The sequence below is a fragment of the Camelina sativa genome, chromosome 14 (assembly GCF_030686135.1).
Source record: "Camelina sativa cultivar CO46 ecotype springtype chromosome 14, ASM3068613v1".
In the NCBI taxonomy this organism is placed as follows: domain Eukaryota; kingdom Viridiplantae; phylum Streptophyta; class Magnoliopsida; order Brassicales; family Brassicaceae; genus Camelina; species Camelina sativa.
Genome location: NC_141893.1, coordinates 18,181,045 through 18,198,179, shown reverse-complemented (window position 1 = coordinate 18,198,179; position 17,135 = coordinate 18,181,045). Strand labels below are relative to the sequence as shown.

General features: G+C 35.7%; 1 protein-coding gene and 1 pseudogene across 11 annotated transcripts; one reads left to right on the top strand and one right to left on the bottom strand.

The window, feature by feature from the left end:
* Positions 1-13,614: 13,614 nt before the first annotated feature.
* On the top strand, positions 13,615-14,257 carry LOC147928369 (uncharacterized; annotated as a pseudogene).
* On the bottom strand, positions 14,214-16,453 carry LOC104742037 (uncharacterized). 11 transcript variants are annotated; one of them, XR_015580130.1, is made up of 8 exons: positions 16,141-16,453; positions 15,988-16,056; positions 15,712-15,831; positions 15,546-15,620; positions 15,371-15,429; positions 14,940-15,187; positions 14,656-14,797; positions 14,214-14,526 (listed from the first exon to the last, which is right to left on the bottom strand). XR_015580130.1 is itself a non-coding variant. In XM_010462999.3 (7 exons), the coding sequence occupies exons 1-7, from the start codon at positions 16,315-16,317 to the stop codon at positions 14,366-14,368; spliced, it is 882 nt and encodes a 293-aa protein (XP_010461301.1). In that variant the 5' UTR covers positions 16,318-16,453; the 3' UTR covers positions 14,214-14,365. The 11 variants fall into 11 exon arrangements, 2 of the variants coding, with proteins under 2 accessions (XP_010461301.1, XP_010461302.1); XR_015580128.1 differs by having other exon boundaries at positions 15,050-15,187; XR_015580131.1 differs by having other exon boundaries at positions 14,940-15,183.
* Positions 16,454-17,135: the final 682 nt, after the last annotated feature.

Below are 17,135 nucleotides of genomic sequence, written 5' to 3'. Positions count from 1 at the left end.
GTCATTCAATCTACCGAGGATCCAAGTCTTCAACATATCTACCCTGAAGACTTCACCCGGTAATGATAACTAGATAACTTAGGTGTGAAGTTTGTACTCTTTTTCCCATAGCTGAGTTTTGTCCCAATGGGTTTTCTCGGTATGGTTTTTAATGAGGCAAATGGATCACTACGTCGAGTTATCAAGAAGTCATTACCAATAGGGGATAATGTACAAGTCACCATGACTTTTGTACTAATACAAGTGACTTCTGTACTACTACAGATCACCTAGATGCTTCGTTGTTTTCTTATTTCCTTTACACGCCTTGTTGTTTTATTTTGAACTTCCTGTTGTTTGGAGTGTCGAGCCTTAGGGTTAATTATAAAACCCAAAAGTGACGCCTCCTTGTTGGGTAGCGAAGAAGTTTTATGTAACAAGTATTGTTGAATCTTTCTTCTCTCAATCCGAACTCGTGAATGCGTTCATGATTCCGAGTTTCTAAACACTTTGTGATTAAGAAACTCTTCACTTTATTTTCGAATCCATATCACCATCTAACACTTCTCACCATCGAATCATTGCTTTTCTCTCTCGAACATCACCTGCCGTCACTTGCAATCCACCTGTGCATCATCACCATCAATTCACGTCGCCACTTACCTGTCATCAGCCTCCATCAGAGTTTCATCCTAGGGAGTTCGTATTATGTGGTATCAGAGCCAGGTTTGTGCCAAAGGCTGAGTGATTCTAAACCCTAATCTCGTTTTGTGTTGTTTTGATTTTGTTCATTTGTTTAATTATTTGTTGTGTTAGTCTCTGCTGTTTTAGCTTTCGTTGTGAGTCTTCTTTAGTTCTAGGATTTGTTTTTTGTTGTTCGTTTGTGTCTAGATTACGAGTCTTAGAGTTTATTTTGTTCTTTCACTCAAGGAACGTTTTACTTCGAGTTTTCTTCTTTATTTTGCAGGTACAATGGAGCTTTCTCCAGAAGCTATGGAAGCTTTGAACCAAGCCATGGCTAAGCAAATAACAGAAGCAAACAAGACAATGTCTACTTTGTTCCAGCAACAGATGGAGCAGCTCAGTAACAAGTTTGAGAAGCAGATCAAAGATATAGCTCAAGCAACTAGCGCTTCAGATCAGAGTTCTTCAGAACCGCCTAGTCCTAATGAGGCTCTCCGCTTAGCTAAAGGAAAGGCACACGTGGGAGCTTCTTCCAAACATACACGGATCAGAACAACTAAGTCACCTACTGGGGGAAGAGAGACTTGTTTCAATCAGAGAAGAAACACTCAAAGCACATAAAGAGAGCATCGAAGAACTGGTAGAGATCCTACACCCCCACGACGAGCTGAACAAGTAGCTGGGCATCGAATATACTTTGATACAGATAGAGAGTATTCAGAAGAAGAGGAAGCCTCAGATTATAGCCAAGAGACAATGAGGAGAAACAGAAACAGAGATCACGGTAGGGATTATGATCCTTTGAGGCAGCAGCTGAATCATCTCAAGATTCAGTATCCTTCGTTCCATGGTACCAATGATCCAGAGACTTATCTAGACTGGGAAAGGAAGATGGAGTCGAACTTTCAAGTTCAAGGTACCTATGAGTTGAACAAGGTGAAGATAGCCATATCTGAATTCAATGGCTATGCTTTGATGTGGTGGGAGCAGTTAGGACTCACTAGACATCGACAGAGAGAGCCTGCTATCACTACATGGGAACAGTTAGTCATGCAGATGAGAAAGAAGTTTGTGCCTACACACTACCAGAGAGATATTCTTAACAAGCAGAGGCATCTCACTCAAGGCACTAAGTCTGTAAGAGACTACTATCAAGAGCTGGAAACGCTTATGATCAGGGCTGATCTGAGAGAAAGTGAAGACATGGTTATGTCTAGGTTTCTTGGAGGTTTGAATAGAGAGATTCAAGACAAGATAGAGCTGCAGAACTATGAAGATGTGCAAGAAATGGTACATAAGGCAGAGCTAATTGAATCATAGATCAAGAGAAAGGGAGTGAGGTCAACGTTTACGCCTAACATTCCCAAGCCAAGAGAGCTCAGTAAACCCGCCTTCACCAAGGACAGCAAACCCGCGACAGCCACAGTCAAAGAGGAAGTTAAGATCGATTTCAAGCCCAAGAGTAGCACCTCTACAAGTCATATCAGGTGTTTCAAATGCCAAGGGATGGGGCATATTCCAGAGACTGTCCTAACAAGAAGATGTTTCTTCTTCAAGAATGAGGAGAGATTGTGCCTGTAGACAGTTCAGAGAGTGAACCAGAGTCTGATTTAGGTGAAGAAGGTGAACCAGCATTCATGGAAGAGATGTTAGTAGCACGCAGAGCTTTAAGTGTTCAGACTCATCCAGATGATCGAGGGCAACGTGAGAATCTCTTCCACACCCGGTGTATGGTTCAAGACAAGGTATGCACCTTGATCGTTGATGGTGGTAGTTGTACTAATGCTGCTAGTGAAGATATGGTACAGAAGCTTAATCTCAAGACCACTTCACATCCAAGACCTTATCAACTACAATGGTTGAATAACAAAGGAGCTTTAACAGTTTCGCAGCAAGTGGTAGTGAAACTCACAATTGGGAAGTATGAAGATGAGCTGCTTTGTGATGTGATTCCGATGAAGTCCAGTCATATTCTTTTGGGAAGACCATGGCAGTTTGACAGAAGAGTGTTTCATGATGGCTACACCAACAGGCAGTCATTTGAGTTCAAAGGACGCAAGGTCACTCTTCTACCACTTACACCCAGCGAGATCTACAAGGATCAGCTTCACATGAACCACAAGGATACAGAGAAAGTGTCTCACAGCCTGTACATCAATCACAGCAAGTTCAATAAGCTATTTGACCCAGAGATGACCACATTCATGTTTGTCTACAAAGAGACACTCGCTAGTACCAAGCCAGCAGGAGAGCTTCCACGCGAGATGATAGAGATTATAGAGGAGTACAAGGATGTATTTCCAGAAGAGATACCTCCAGGCTTGCCTCCAATACATGGGATAGAGCATCAGATCGATTTGGTACCAGGTTCAGCTCTACCGAACAGACCAGCTTACAGAACCAATCATGTAGAGACTAAAGAGCTGCAGAAGCAAGTAGAAGAGTTGAAGAACAAGGGACACATCAGAGAGAGCCTCAGTCCATGCGCAGTACCAGTCTTGCTCGTACCAAAGAAAGATGGTTCATGGAGGATCTGTGTTGACTACAGAACTATTAACAATATCACAGTGAAGTACAGACATCCGATCCCGAGATTAGATGACATGCTGGACGAGCTATGTGGGTCAACAGTCTTCTCAAAGATCGATTTGAAGAGTGGGTATCATCAGATCAGAATGAAGGAAGGAGATGAATGGAAAACAGCTTTCAAGACCAAGCAAGGGCTCTACGAATGGCTAGTCATGCCGTTTGGTCTCACCAATGCTCCTAGCACCTTCATGCGTTTAATGAATCATGCTCTCAGACCTTTCATTGGCGTCTTCGTGGTTGTGTACTTCGACGACATCCTCATCTACAGCAAAGGTCTAGAAGAACACTTAGAACACATCCGCCAAGTTCTAAATGTTCTTCGTTCTCAATCCCTCTTTGCTAATTTTTCTAAATGTTCGTTCTGTACTACTGAGGTTGTCTTTCTAGGCTTTGTTGTCAGTGCAGAAGGAGTTAGAGTGGACGATGAGAAGTTCAAGGCTATTAAGGAGTGGCCAACACCCAAAAATGTGGCAGAAGTCAGGAGCTTTCATGGACTAGCAGGATTCTACAGGCGATTTGTCCAAGACTTCAGTACTATTGCAGCGCCACTTACAGAAGTTATCAAGAAGGATGTAGGGTTCAGATGGGAGGAAGCACAAGAGAAGGCGTTTTCAGCCTTAAAAGAGAAGCTTATCACTGCCCCTATTCTCTTACTTCCTGATTTTATGAAAACTTTTGAGATTGAATGTGATGCCTCCGGAGTGGGTATAGGTGCTGTTTTGATGCAGGATAGGAAGCCAGTAGCTTACTTCAGTGAGAAGCTAGGAGGATCGACGCTAAACTATCCTACATATGACAAGGAGCTGTACGCCTTGGTTCAGGCTCTTCAAACGTGGCAGTATTACCTGTTGCCAAAGGAGTTCGTTATTCATACTGATCATGAGTCCTTGAAGCATCTCAAAGGACAACAGAAGCTCAACAAGAGACATGCCAGATGGATGGAGTTCATAGAGACATATCCCTACACGGTTAAATACAAGAAAGGTAAGGATAATGTAGTCGCAGATGCATTATCCAGGAGGTACACTCTCGTTTCTACCTGTCTTCTAAGCTTGAAGGTTTTGATAAAATAGTAGAACTTTATGAGACTGACATCGATTTTTCTGAGAGCTATGGCAAATGCCATAAGTTTGCTTTTGAAAACTACTATAGGCAGGATGGATATCTATTTTATAAGGATCGATTGTGCATACCAAGAGGATCCATAAGGGAACTGTTGATTAGAGAAGCTCACGGAGGTGGACTAGCTGGACATTTCGGAGTGTCAAAGACTCTACTTGGACTGCAAGAACACTTCTATTGGCCTCAAATGAAGAAAGACGTTGAGAAAGTCTGTTCTAGGTGCCATATCTGCAAAATGGCCAAGGGTAAAGTACAGCCCAACGGCTTGTACACTCCTCTCCCTATCCCTTCTCAACCTTGGACTCATATTTCTATGGATTTTGTTCTTGGCTTACCTCGAACCAGAAATGGTAGAGATTCTATTTTCGTTGTGGTTGACAGGTTTAGCAAAATGGCTCACTTCATTGCCAGTCACAAGACGTATGATGCTGTTATTGTAGCTAACTTGTTTTTCAGGGAAGTAGTACGTCTACATGGAATACCTCAAGTAATTGTTTCAGACCGGATACTAAGTTTCTAGGACACTTCTGGAGAACGCTATGGGCTAAACTCGGAACCAAGCTATCATTCTCAACCACATGTCATCCGCAAACAGATGGGCAAACCGGAGTGGTGAACAGGACGCTATCTACACTCCTCAGGACCTTAGTGAAAAACAATCTCAAGTCATGGGAAGAATGTTTACCACACGTAGAGTTCGCATATAATCACGCTAAGCATTCTGCTACTCTATTCTCTCCTTTTGAAATTGTTTATGGTTTTAATCCACAATCACCTCTAGACTTGATTCCTTCACCTTTAAGTGTGAAGTGTAACTTTGATGGCAAAGAAAAGGCTGAACAGGTCAGGAGGATACATGCTAAAGCTAAGGAGAACAAAGAGAAAAGAACCAAGCAGTACGAGAAACATGCGAACAAGGGCAGAAAGGAGATCGTTTTCGAAGAAGGAGACTTGGTGTGGATTCATCTACGCAAGGATAGGTTCCCAGAAGAGAGGAAAAGCAAGCTTCTACCACGAGCTGATGGTCCATTTGAAGTCATCAAGAAGATCAACGACAATGCCTACAAGATTGATCTTCAAGGTTAGTATAATATATCTTCAACATTTAATGTTTCTGACTTGCTTCCTTATTATGCAGATCCCGATTTGAGGACAAATCCTTTTGAAGAGGGGGAGGATGATATGATCGTGGCCAGCAAGGAGACAGAAGCTGCAGAGAAACCGGAGATCGTGGGAAGGATCACTCGTTCAAGAGCTAAGGAGATGTCCAAGGAAGCTCATGCACTCATAGCTGACGGGTCATTCAATCTACCAAGGATCCAAGTCTTCAACATATCCACCCCGAAGACTTCACCCGGTAATGATAACTAGATAACTTAGGTGTGAAGTTTGTACTCTTTTTCCCATAGCTGAGTTTTGTCCCAGTGGGTTTTCTCGGTATGGTTTCTAATGAGGCAAATGGATCACTACGTCGAGTTATCTAGAAGTCATTACCAATAGGGGATAATGTACAAGTCACCATGACTTCTGTAGTAATACAAGTGACTTCTGTACTACTACAGATCACCTAGATGGTTCGTTGTTTTTTTATTTCCTTTACACGCCTTGTTGTTTTATTTTGAACTTCATGTTGTTTGGAGTGCGAGCCTTAGGGTTAATTATAAAACCCAAAAGTGACTCCTCCTTGTTGGGTAACGAAGAAGTTTTATGTAACAAGTATTGTTGAATCTTTCTTCTCTCAATCTGAACTCGTGAATGCGTTCATGATTCCGAGTTTCTAAACACTTTGTGATTAAGAAACTCTTCACTTTATTTTCGAATCCATATCACCATCTAACACTTCTCACCATCAAATCATTGCTTTTCTCTCTCGAACATCACCTGCCGTCACTCGCAATCCACCTGTGCATCATCACCATCAATTCACGTCGCCACTTACCTGTCATCAGCCTCCATCAGAGTTTCATCCTAGGGAGTTCGTATTAGGGCGCAAGGCTAAAATGCCACAAACTGACAAAAATAAAACTGGCATGCCAGATTTTAATCTGAATACCATAAAAATTGTGATATTTCCAAAATAACCTTAATGAAACTAAAGACGAAATACAACTAGAACAATTGGGAAAAAAATGGACAACCGGTACAATAAGACAACTAATACAAATGGTACAATTGAGATATAATATTATAATAAGTACAACTGATATAGGATAGGACAACTGGTACAACTAATATGTAAAAATACAACTAGTACAAATGATATGTACGGCGGGCACAACTGTTACCAAACCAATTAATAATTCTAAACCCTAGCACCGCTGTTGCCGATTTTTCATCATCAACCTTCCTTTACTCCTTCTCACTACTTCCTCCATCATCGACTTTCGATGCATAACTTCCTCCACCGTCGTCTATTTACTCCCCAGATCTTGCCTCTTCACCACAAACTCGTTTTACACCATCTCTGTCGTGCCTCTCCATTTTCTCCTTCTCCGCAAATCATCATCTCCGTTGTAACAAATAGAGAACCAATATAAGCTTTGGCTATGGCAGCACACACATGACGATAAGAAGAGAAATCTAAGAACATTAAAAAAAAATCATTTTTTTTTGTTTTCTCAGATCTGTCGGCAAGAGAGCAGACTCAAAGAAAAAGCAATAAATGAGTGTTAGGTTAAAGGGTCTTTGGTCTTTTCCAAACATTATGATTTAAATAAATCAAATAAATAAACATTATATAGCATTCTAGCTTTCTATTTCTTCAAATATGGCATTTGGGACATTGATCCGTTTTAAGGGATAGAATTTAGTACTTTGGGTTTAGGTTTTAGAACTTATTTATTTTGTATATTCAAACGTGATATTTTTGAAAATAGACAACAAAAATGTGTATTTTTGAAAAGTGACATAAAAAATATTTTTTTGAAAATGCCATTTTTTTCATCATCAAATTTGGTTTGCTCATTAGATGATTGCATTGTCTATTATATTTTTCTCTGGTTTAATTTTTTTTTTATTTTGTTAACCATGTGTATGATTTGTAAATTATGGTAATAATAATTTACAAATTTTTGATCTAATATAATATACTTCCTCCATTTCATAAGATATGATTTTTTAATTTAGAAAAGTTTTTTTGTTTCATAATATAGGATGTCCTTCTATTTCACACATAGTTAAAAGAGAAATACCCTAGACTAGTACCATTTTAGGTTTTTCTTCCAAAAGGGACCAAAATCTCATATACCCCTTTCCATCAAAACAATATCTCAAATCCCCTCAATGTTAAAAAGACAATATTACCCTTAATGGAGGTTGTTAAAGGTTAAATATAATTAAATCAGTAAGTGTTCAACGAAAAACACAATAGCTCAGCGGTTGCGAGCTCCATGCGCAAGCGCGCACGCCCAGGGTTCGAATCCCACTATGCGGGGTACAACTAGGGTGCAACAAGTACAACTAGGGTACAACTAGGGTGCAACTGGCTAGTAGGTACAACTAGGATGTCCAACGTGAATCACCACATCTGAGATCTAGCCCATCTTCAGCCACTTCCAGGAGAAACGTCGCCGTCATTGCATCTCGTTCTAGGCTCCAACGTTGACTGGTCAGCTATTATGTGTAGGCACAAGACCGAGAAAATACGTAAACGATTCTGTTCTAAGAAACAGAGTATGGGATCTATCTCGATCTGGCCGCCTTTCGATAATCAAAAATGAAGAGTTGGATTTGAACCCTACTCCAATCTCAGCTCTCCTCTCACATGACTATCTCTGAATTTGAATAATCACTGCCAAGTCAACAAAGATGATGAAAAAAAGGATAAATACGAAAAAGACGATGATAAGAGACCAAGCAAATCGAGAAATTACATATTAAGAATATGGTTTACAGATTTGCTGGAGTTGGTGGAAGATTCTTGTCATCAGGACAAAGAGAGAGATCGTCGAAAAGGAAGAGGAACAACGATGGATATGGTGGTGAGAGGTGGAAGAAAGGAGCGTCATTCAGCTACTTGGATTATGGGAATCTTATGCTACAAGATGATAGAAATAGTAAGATTATGTGGGAGAGTTTTAAGTATTCTCATGAATTATGATTCTTTTGAGAAGAAGTGTAAGTTGTTTAGGAGTGGTTGAATTTGGTAAAGTATCTCGCTTGCTATGAGTTTTTGAATTGTTTCTTGAAGTTTTAAGGTTAATCAATCTGGTAGTGTTGCAGAATTAGTTTAAATGTGATATATAAGATATCTCTTGAAGTAATGTTAAAACAAAAATTGAATTCATGGACTGATGATGTTGTTGAATAAGGTTTTCAGCTATAACTCAAGTGATTGATGATATACATGATAACAAATATTTCAAGAACAAAGCAGAGAGTTGATGATGAAGATGAGAAAATGGGCACTTGAGTGGAAGTTTGTGTTCGTCATTATGGAAGGCCTTCCTAAATTTCAAGAATGCCTTCATAAATATTAGGAAAACCTTCCTAAACGGATTGAAGTATTTTAGTGTTATATTTGTGATGTCTTTGAAATGTTTCTTTACAAGATAGAATTATCTTGTGTCTTGTGTTGGAGAAGTGTGTGATATCTTTGATGTGTTTAATTGTAATGTGATTTTTTTACATACTGATTTCAGCAAAGAAGAAAAAAACGGTGTAAGGAAGTTGAGTATGTTGTTCCAAAAAAGAGTTGATGAAGAACAAGATGTTCCATTGCAGAGCACACAACATGTTTAAACCATCCTGAATTTAAGCAAGAACACTTTAAACATGTAATCTTTTTTAACTACTATCTTTATGAAGACCATCCTGAATTTCAAAAAGTCATTCCTAAATATTATTGAATCCTTCAAAAATTTAAATATATGTGTTTCTAAATATATATTTTTGGTGTATTTTGGATCAATGTGTAAAATATTAGTAGATTATTCCATTAGTGATGGGTAATGATTTCATTTTTTTGCACATTCTGATGTTTGGGAATCTAAACTTTTTTATGAAAGTCATTCTGAAGTTCAAGGAAATCCTTCCTAAAGTTCTTAGAATCCTTCCTGAATTTCATACAATCTTTTCCGAATTTCATACAATCTTTCATGAAGCTCAGTCACAGTTAAAGCAAAGTGCTAACATAAATATGTGAGAATGTTACATATCATGCAAGTACCAAAAAAATTTGAAAGGTTTCACAAGCATCATGTATGTCTAAACAGCATATATAGTAAAATTGGATAAAGGAACAAAGTCTCATCTGCAGATATCCAAAACATTTTTTTTTTTGAATTTAATGTTAAATTATATTGAAAAGAAAAATAAACCTTTTACAATGCAAAAACAAAGATGTTTCTTAAAACTGTTTTCTTACTACATTGCTAAAAATATTGTGCTATGGGTTCAGTATGATCTTGTCGCAAACCAAATCTGAATGGTGGTGTCCTCTTCGTTGTCGATAGTACTCAGCCTGTTTCGTACGTTTTTGTCTATTAGCTTAATCAGTTTCTCCTCCTGCGAGGGTTGGTTGCCATGTCGCCTGTCGTTCCTTTCTCACCAAATGAAGTATAAGATATCCAAAACATACTTGCATCTTGTATCATCTGTAGCATGACATAGCTAAGAGAAATCTTCAACCCCATTCCCTACAATAAAAATTGAAATCAGGGAATAAGTTTCAGAAAAGTCTTCATGGATTCTCAACTATACTTCCTCAATCTTCAAATGTGATTGTGATGGGATATGGGATGTGAATGATTTCTAGTCTGAGGGCCATCATTATCAATAAGAAAACATAATGTTGGGAGATGCGATGTGAATGATTCAGACTAAGAAAATGTTATCATTCTAACTAAACCAATCAGCTCACATTATCTCAAGTTCAGCTATATTGTCAACTTGGGTTTGATTGTTCTGAGCGAACTCGGAGAATAAGAAAACAAATGCCGTCAAGCTCACCTGCAACACAATTTCAATTCCAAAACAACTAAATTTTCAGAAGATACTCGAAAATTAATGATCACACAATAAAGAGATCAAAATCTGAGAGAGAGATTTGAATCGAATCCCCACACTTTTTCATTGATTTCACCATGGCTATTGAATCTTCCAAGTCTTTTTTCACAGGACTTGTATGCAAGCTTTTTTCACGAGACTTCTCAAAAATGTTGTTGTTGATTAAGAACATTTGGTGCTGCATTTTAGACGTGATTTTGGATGAAGGAAAGCCTCACTAAAGGTATTGTTTGCAATATACTTTACCATCTCGACTAAGCTCTTGTTTATCTCCACAAAACCATAAGCAGTAGAGAACTCTTGCATTCTGTAACAAAAAATAGACACAATTCCTAAATATTTTAATGTGTCTTAATTAGCAAAGCAAAACTAGCACACCTTGTCAACTTAGAACAATTAAAACAGAATATGCAAACAAACACTTAATATATAACGAACTCAAACTATTTAGTTTACTTATTCTTGTTGGGTCTAGATAATGTATCAAAGCAGTAGATGTTTGAGAAACTTAAAAGGAATCTGATACAAATTAAGATTCACAAATAATCCAAGAGAAGCTAAAGATTAACTAACAAAACATAGTCTTAAAGACCACATCATTACAGAGTCTGATTATCCATCCTTATGTTCATCCTTAAATCCAAACTTTTTACGAAGGTCATCTTGAAGTTTAAGGAACCTTTCCTGAATTTCGAGGAATCTTTCCTAAATTTTCATAAGATGAAAACTGTAGCTTAAAAACTTCACAGAACTGTATCCAAATTCAATAGACCTTATAAACATACCCATCTCTTAAAGAACCAAAACCATCGAACTGTCTAGTCTTTGCAACAATACTCATTATGGAGTTTCTCTGCAGCCTAACAAAAATACAAAATAAAAATTGCAGGTTCTTGAATCAAGAGCAAACTATGGTTTCTCTGCAGCCCAACAAAAGAACCTAATTGTAGGTTTCCTGGCATGTCAAAACCGTTCTAAAACCTCTCTGATCAGATCGTTACCTACTTCTTTGGGATTAGTACTCGATTCAACACAAATGACCCAATTTCATCAATAACATCATTATCCTCTTCAGATTAAATTTCACCGTCACTAACATTAGAACTACCACTAGAGAAATCTTTAAAACCAAGACTCACATCAAATAAAACTGTAGAAGAGTGTGGCAATTGAGGGTGATAAATAGAAGAATGAAACAGACAAGAGGAGAGAAAAGATCTAGCACCGGAAAACCCAACTTCCTCCTCTTCTCTCATGTTGATTATGTAACTTTTACCGGAATTAAATCCACCGGAGTTGAATATTATCGATGCTTGGGCTCCTCTGCAGTGTTGCAATTATTTCATTGACTTCGACTTCATGAATCACCTTTGATTCAGATACGATTGGGTTCATCGGTAATTAGGTTTGGAATCAGAGAGATGGATGAGTGAGAGAGAACACATGGTGGTTGCAATGTTACGATTTCAACATTGTTTTAATTTTATTAATATTTTGTTAATAAATATAAATTGGGAGAAAAACTAGATTGACCCAAATTAAGAGTTTAATTACTAAATTAACTCATAAAATGTGAGGGTTAGATGAGTTATTTTTTGCCTAAAATACCCTTTTTGCTTTATGAGGAAAAAAATAAAGTCAAATTTACCCTCACATAATTTTTTTTAAGAAAATCTAAATATTTTCAAAAGTCTGTTGGACTAGTTGTGACAGATTTATTTGTGTATGACAGATTTGTTTTGGCACAACCGATTTATTTTTGTATGACAGATTTATTTTGTATGACAGATTTTTTTAGCTACACTTATGACAAATTTATAATTGATGACAGATTTATTTTTCATGACAGACTTATTTATAAAGACATCACATATTTTCACAATAGATGACAGATTTGTAAAATGTTTGGCAGATGTATTTTCCACAGTTATTTGAGATTTATTTTCTTGATTAAAAGTTTGTCGTAATATGACAGATTTTTTTACAGAAAAATAATTACTAGATTGACCTCTAGTGATAACAGATTTGTTTTAATTTAACAGATTTTTTAATTTTACCAAAAAACTGTCGTTTGATAACAGATTTATAACATTTTTAAAAAATTGCTAAAATGACCTATGGGAATACCATATGTTATGGCAGGTTTTTTTACGCTATGACAGTTTTTTTATTTGCTTCAAAAAATCTGGTGTTTGATAACAAATTTATTAGATGTAAAATGTAAATATAGTGACAACATATTTGTTTTAAGTTATATTTTTTCAGTCATATTTTTATTAGTTATATTTTTTATAAATCATATTTTCAAACTCATATATTTAAAGCATATTTTATACATTTTAATTTTCCTAAATCATATTTAAAAAATTAACCTCATATTTTAAAATTATATTTTTATATATTATATTATATTCTCATAAATCTTATTTTAATACTTCTTATATACATTATTTTTTAGTTATAATTTCATTCATTATATTTAAAATAAAACTTATTTAAACTATATATCTTAAACTTCATATTTTTAAATCATATTTTTATACATAATATTTTTATAAACATTTTTTTGAATATTATTTTTATACATTATATTTTAAATCATACTTTATTTTTAAAAATTATATCAAAAAAATAAACATCATATTTTTTAATCATTTTATATTTTTCATTAATCATATTTTTAAATCAAAATATTAAATGCTATAAGGTACTTTCGTTTTTTGAAAAACAAAAAAAAAAAAAAAATCTGTGTTTTTTGTCTATTTTTTAATCATTTTATATTTTTCATTAATCATATTTTTAAATCAAAAAATTAAATACTATATTGTATTTTCGTTTTCTTAAAAAAAAGTTAAGAACAAAAAATCTGGGTTTTTAGTTTTTTTACCTAAAAATTGTGTCATTCTAGTTATTGGATAGGATGTAGTGTTAATCTAGCAATTAATTACCAAATTTGTGTCAAACTAGTATATTTTCACATATACATTTGTGCTAGTTTTGGAACATTTGAAAACACGTACTAATTGTTGAAGAAAAACTGAAAATGGTGCTATTTTTGTCAATTGCCCTAGTTAAAAAATAATACTCTTCTGTTTTACAAAAAAATGTTTGAGTAAAAACACTATTTTTTTCCTTTGATTAAGTATTTTTAAATATTTTCAGAAATTTATAATTTTAATTAATATTTTTGAAAAAAAATAGTTTGATATTTAGATATTTTTAACAAAAATAAAGATGGAATCTATGTCAATGACGACTCACGACCGTGTTCTCCGTAAGAACAAGAGATTACCACAGTCTAGGTATTCATTCTCCTTACATTTTAGGGTCAGTGCATGATCTTTCATTTTTTCCCTTTTGTTTTCTTACTGATCATGTTACAAAAATTGAAAATGTCAATTTGTGCAGGACTAAGGAGAAGAAGAAACAGAAGGAGGTTTTTCGACTCGGAATTGAGCTCTCACTCTATGTGGCTGAAGCAATGTTCCTACTATCTGATGACATACGTTCTTTATTACTACTCTTCGGTACTCAATTAATATTGAAATTTACAGGCGGAAAAGATAATAAGATTCGCTCCCAAGTGGTTGTTTTGGTTCTTAGAAATGGTGGCATCATGCCACGGTCTGATTTTGAAGACTACAACCTAGAGCTGAAGAATCTATAGGAGAAATTGAGGTCTTGCAAAGAAGTTTCGGAGGCAAATGGATTTGCGAGAGAAGCAATAAAGTCTAACATTCTTTATTTGTGGGACTGGAAAGTACCAACACCCCTAAAAAGGAACCTTATGGTTAGACTGAGTGAGATGTTTTGGCCTATCATGAACAAAGGAAGAGTGAATGTTTGCTCTAGTCTTATTGCTTCTCTACACCTATGAATCACAGTTTCGAACAAGATATACACTTTCTTGGCTGTAATATAATATTCACTAAGTTTTACGAATAACACACATTTACAACGAGAGACTTATTGTATGGTCTATCTATTAGCGAATATCCAAGGATTGGATGGCGAGTTTGGCCGCAACTGAGGAAATGTTCTCTTTTATGAGTGTCATTGAGAGTTCTAACCTCTCTACTGTATCTTTCATATCCATTGCTTTTAATTTCTCTTGTTGTAACCTTGATAGTTCCGACTTTGACGATCCTGCATACACGAGACAAAACGGATGATTTGAGAAGTTTATGGCGTTATTGTGATGTAAAATTTGATAGTTCAAAGTGAAAAGCTTCTTGAAACAAGAAAACACGAGAGAGAAAATATGTGAGAAATAACCAGAAATGGGTTGAAATGCAGAAAAAGATAGACGCTCTTGGAGAGAAGGTAAGAATGATTCGTCACACTCAACAGGCGGCTCATCTTCAGCCCAGTTTAGAGAGTTGATGAGACGAGTTTGTAGCGGTGAGTCTGCTGGAGCCTATTGCAACAGGAGATATATAAATGTAAGAGATGTACATAAAACTTAGATACAACTTTCTATACCTAACTGCTATGAACAATCCAAGGGAGATATATAAATGTAAGAGATGTACATAAAACTTAGATACAACTTTCTATACCTAATTGCTATGAACAATCCAAGGGGAGAAGATGAGAGATACAACAGATACAGTTGTATCCATGTATAACACAATGAAGGAGAGATATTTTTTTTGGCTAGGTTTTTCACCTTAAGTTTGATCTCCAAGCTATTAAGATTCATAATAGTTTCCTTCAGCTGGGAGACTTTTGAGGTTAATTCATCTCTGCTCTCATGATTCACACGATCTTGTATTGGTCTGACCTCTCCGGACAAGAAAGGATCTGCCTGAGACAACAATTCATATTGTCAGAAAATCAACTTCTGATATTCTAAACAAAGAAATCAACTTGAATAAGCTAAGCTTGAATAACAACATTTCTGGTTAATCAACTGTTTTGGCTAAAGAGAAGGAACAGAGTGGCTTGCGGTCTAGTTCTACTAGACAAGCTAAAGTATCTAAATCGTTACCTCAAGTCAGAGTTTAACCAAAGATTACAAACTCACACTATATATCCACAATCTTACCCCTGAAGTAAGACAAGAAGAAGCTCGCAGAAGTCAAGAAGCCAAGATACCACATTTTAGTTGTTATCTAAAGTTTATGTTTTTAACCAAACACATATACTTTATATCCGAAATTTACCCCTAAAAACCGCGAAATCTTCACACGGCCAGCGCCTCTAATAGAAACAAGTGCACCAACGTCTAATCTCTCAACCTACAAATATATGTCATGAGCTTCAGAACTCAAGAAAATTCATGACTCCATTCAACACCAACGACACAAACAAAAAAAAACAAATGTTTACGTTTTCAATAAGTACCAAGCAGCCGTATCGAGCAGCAAAGGAAGCTTCTGTTGCAGTCTCACTAATTGAAATAGGATCCAGGATGAAATGAACAAACATATTCTTCTTCCTTTTCATTGACTACAAATCAAAACAAAAAACACAAACACCAACATGTAAAATCTAATATTGCAATCTAATATCCAGAGATTAGTGTAGCAGAATTAAAACACCAACATTTTCACTAACCAATACATGTAAAATCTAATAGTGTCACATCCAGAGACTAGTGTATACCTCTTCAAGTAGAGCTAAGTACCTTGCTTCATACAAATGCAAAGTTTTACTCTCCGTTGGTACAAGAACCTGTGTATAAAAAAGCATAAACGAACAACATTATTCACAAGAAGTGGAAGCTCAAAATTGAGATTTTTTTTTTATGGAGCTAACCTCGCTCATGCTGAAAGGGAGAAGTGGAAGATCGAGTGATTTGGAGACAATTTTTGAACGGCGTGTGCGAATACTGCAACCTCTGGGAATTGAAATCGCCGGGATTCGAATGCGGCGGAGATTTTGGGTTGGGAAGAAAGAGGAAGAGAGGGATGAGGAGATTAGAGTGGAAGCCATCGGGAGAAATGTAAATCGCAGTAATCGGATTCTGGTTTCTCCTCCGTCACAAACTCAGCCGTAAAGATACCATGGTGAAGATGAAGAAGATAGATCCGGTCCAATTGAAATTGCATCCGGTTTAACTGAAACCCCAAAATAAACCAAGAAAGCCACATTACCGGTTTAGTTTATTTCCGAGTTTTTTTTTTTTTTTCAAATTCAGTAAATCAATTAATTTTAAAATAATTAATTCTAAACTTTATTATATGGTAGTTTTTAATTATAACATCTAAAAGTCATTTTTTTATAACCCCAATCACTTTTAATTATATAATTTAAACCCTAACCACTTTTTTATAAATACAAATTGAAATACAATTTTTTTTAATATTTATAAAATCTAAATCCTAGCCACTCTTTTATAAACTCAAACCAACATATAATTTTCTTTAATTGTAACATCTAAACCCTAAACCCTAACCACTCTTTTGTAAACCCAAACCGACATATAATTACGTTTGATTATAAAATCTAAACATTATTTAGTTCAAACAAAAAAAAAATCTAAACACTAACCACTCTTTTGTAAACCAAACCAACATATAATTTTGCTTAATTATAAAATCTAAACCCTAATCACTTTTTTGTAAACACAAACCGACATATAATTTCTTTTAGTTATAAAATCTAAACCATAACCAATCTTTTGTCAACGCAAACCGACATATAATTTCGTTTAATTATAAAATCTAAATCCTAACCACTATTTTGTAAGCTCAAACCGACATATAATTTTATTTAGTTGTAAAATTTAAATTCTAATTCTCCTTGATAAA

Excerpts from the sequence above, each read along its gene's own strand:
- LOC104742037 (XM_010462999.3), bottom strand. The coding sequence starts at position 16,317 with ATGGCTTCCACTCTAATCTCCTCATCCCTCTCTTCCTCTTTCTTCCCA. Across the intron at positions 16,057-16,140 it reads TCCCTTTCAGCATGAGCGAG|GTTCTTGTACCAACGGAGAG; the intron begins GTTAGCTCCATA and ends TTTTATACACAG. Across the intron at positions 15,621-15,711 it reads GCTTGGTACTTATTGAAAAC|GTTGAGAGATTAGACGTTGG; the intron begins GTAAACATTTGT and ends ATATATTTGTAG.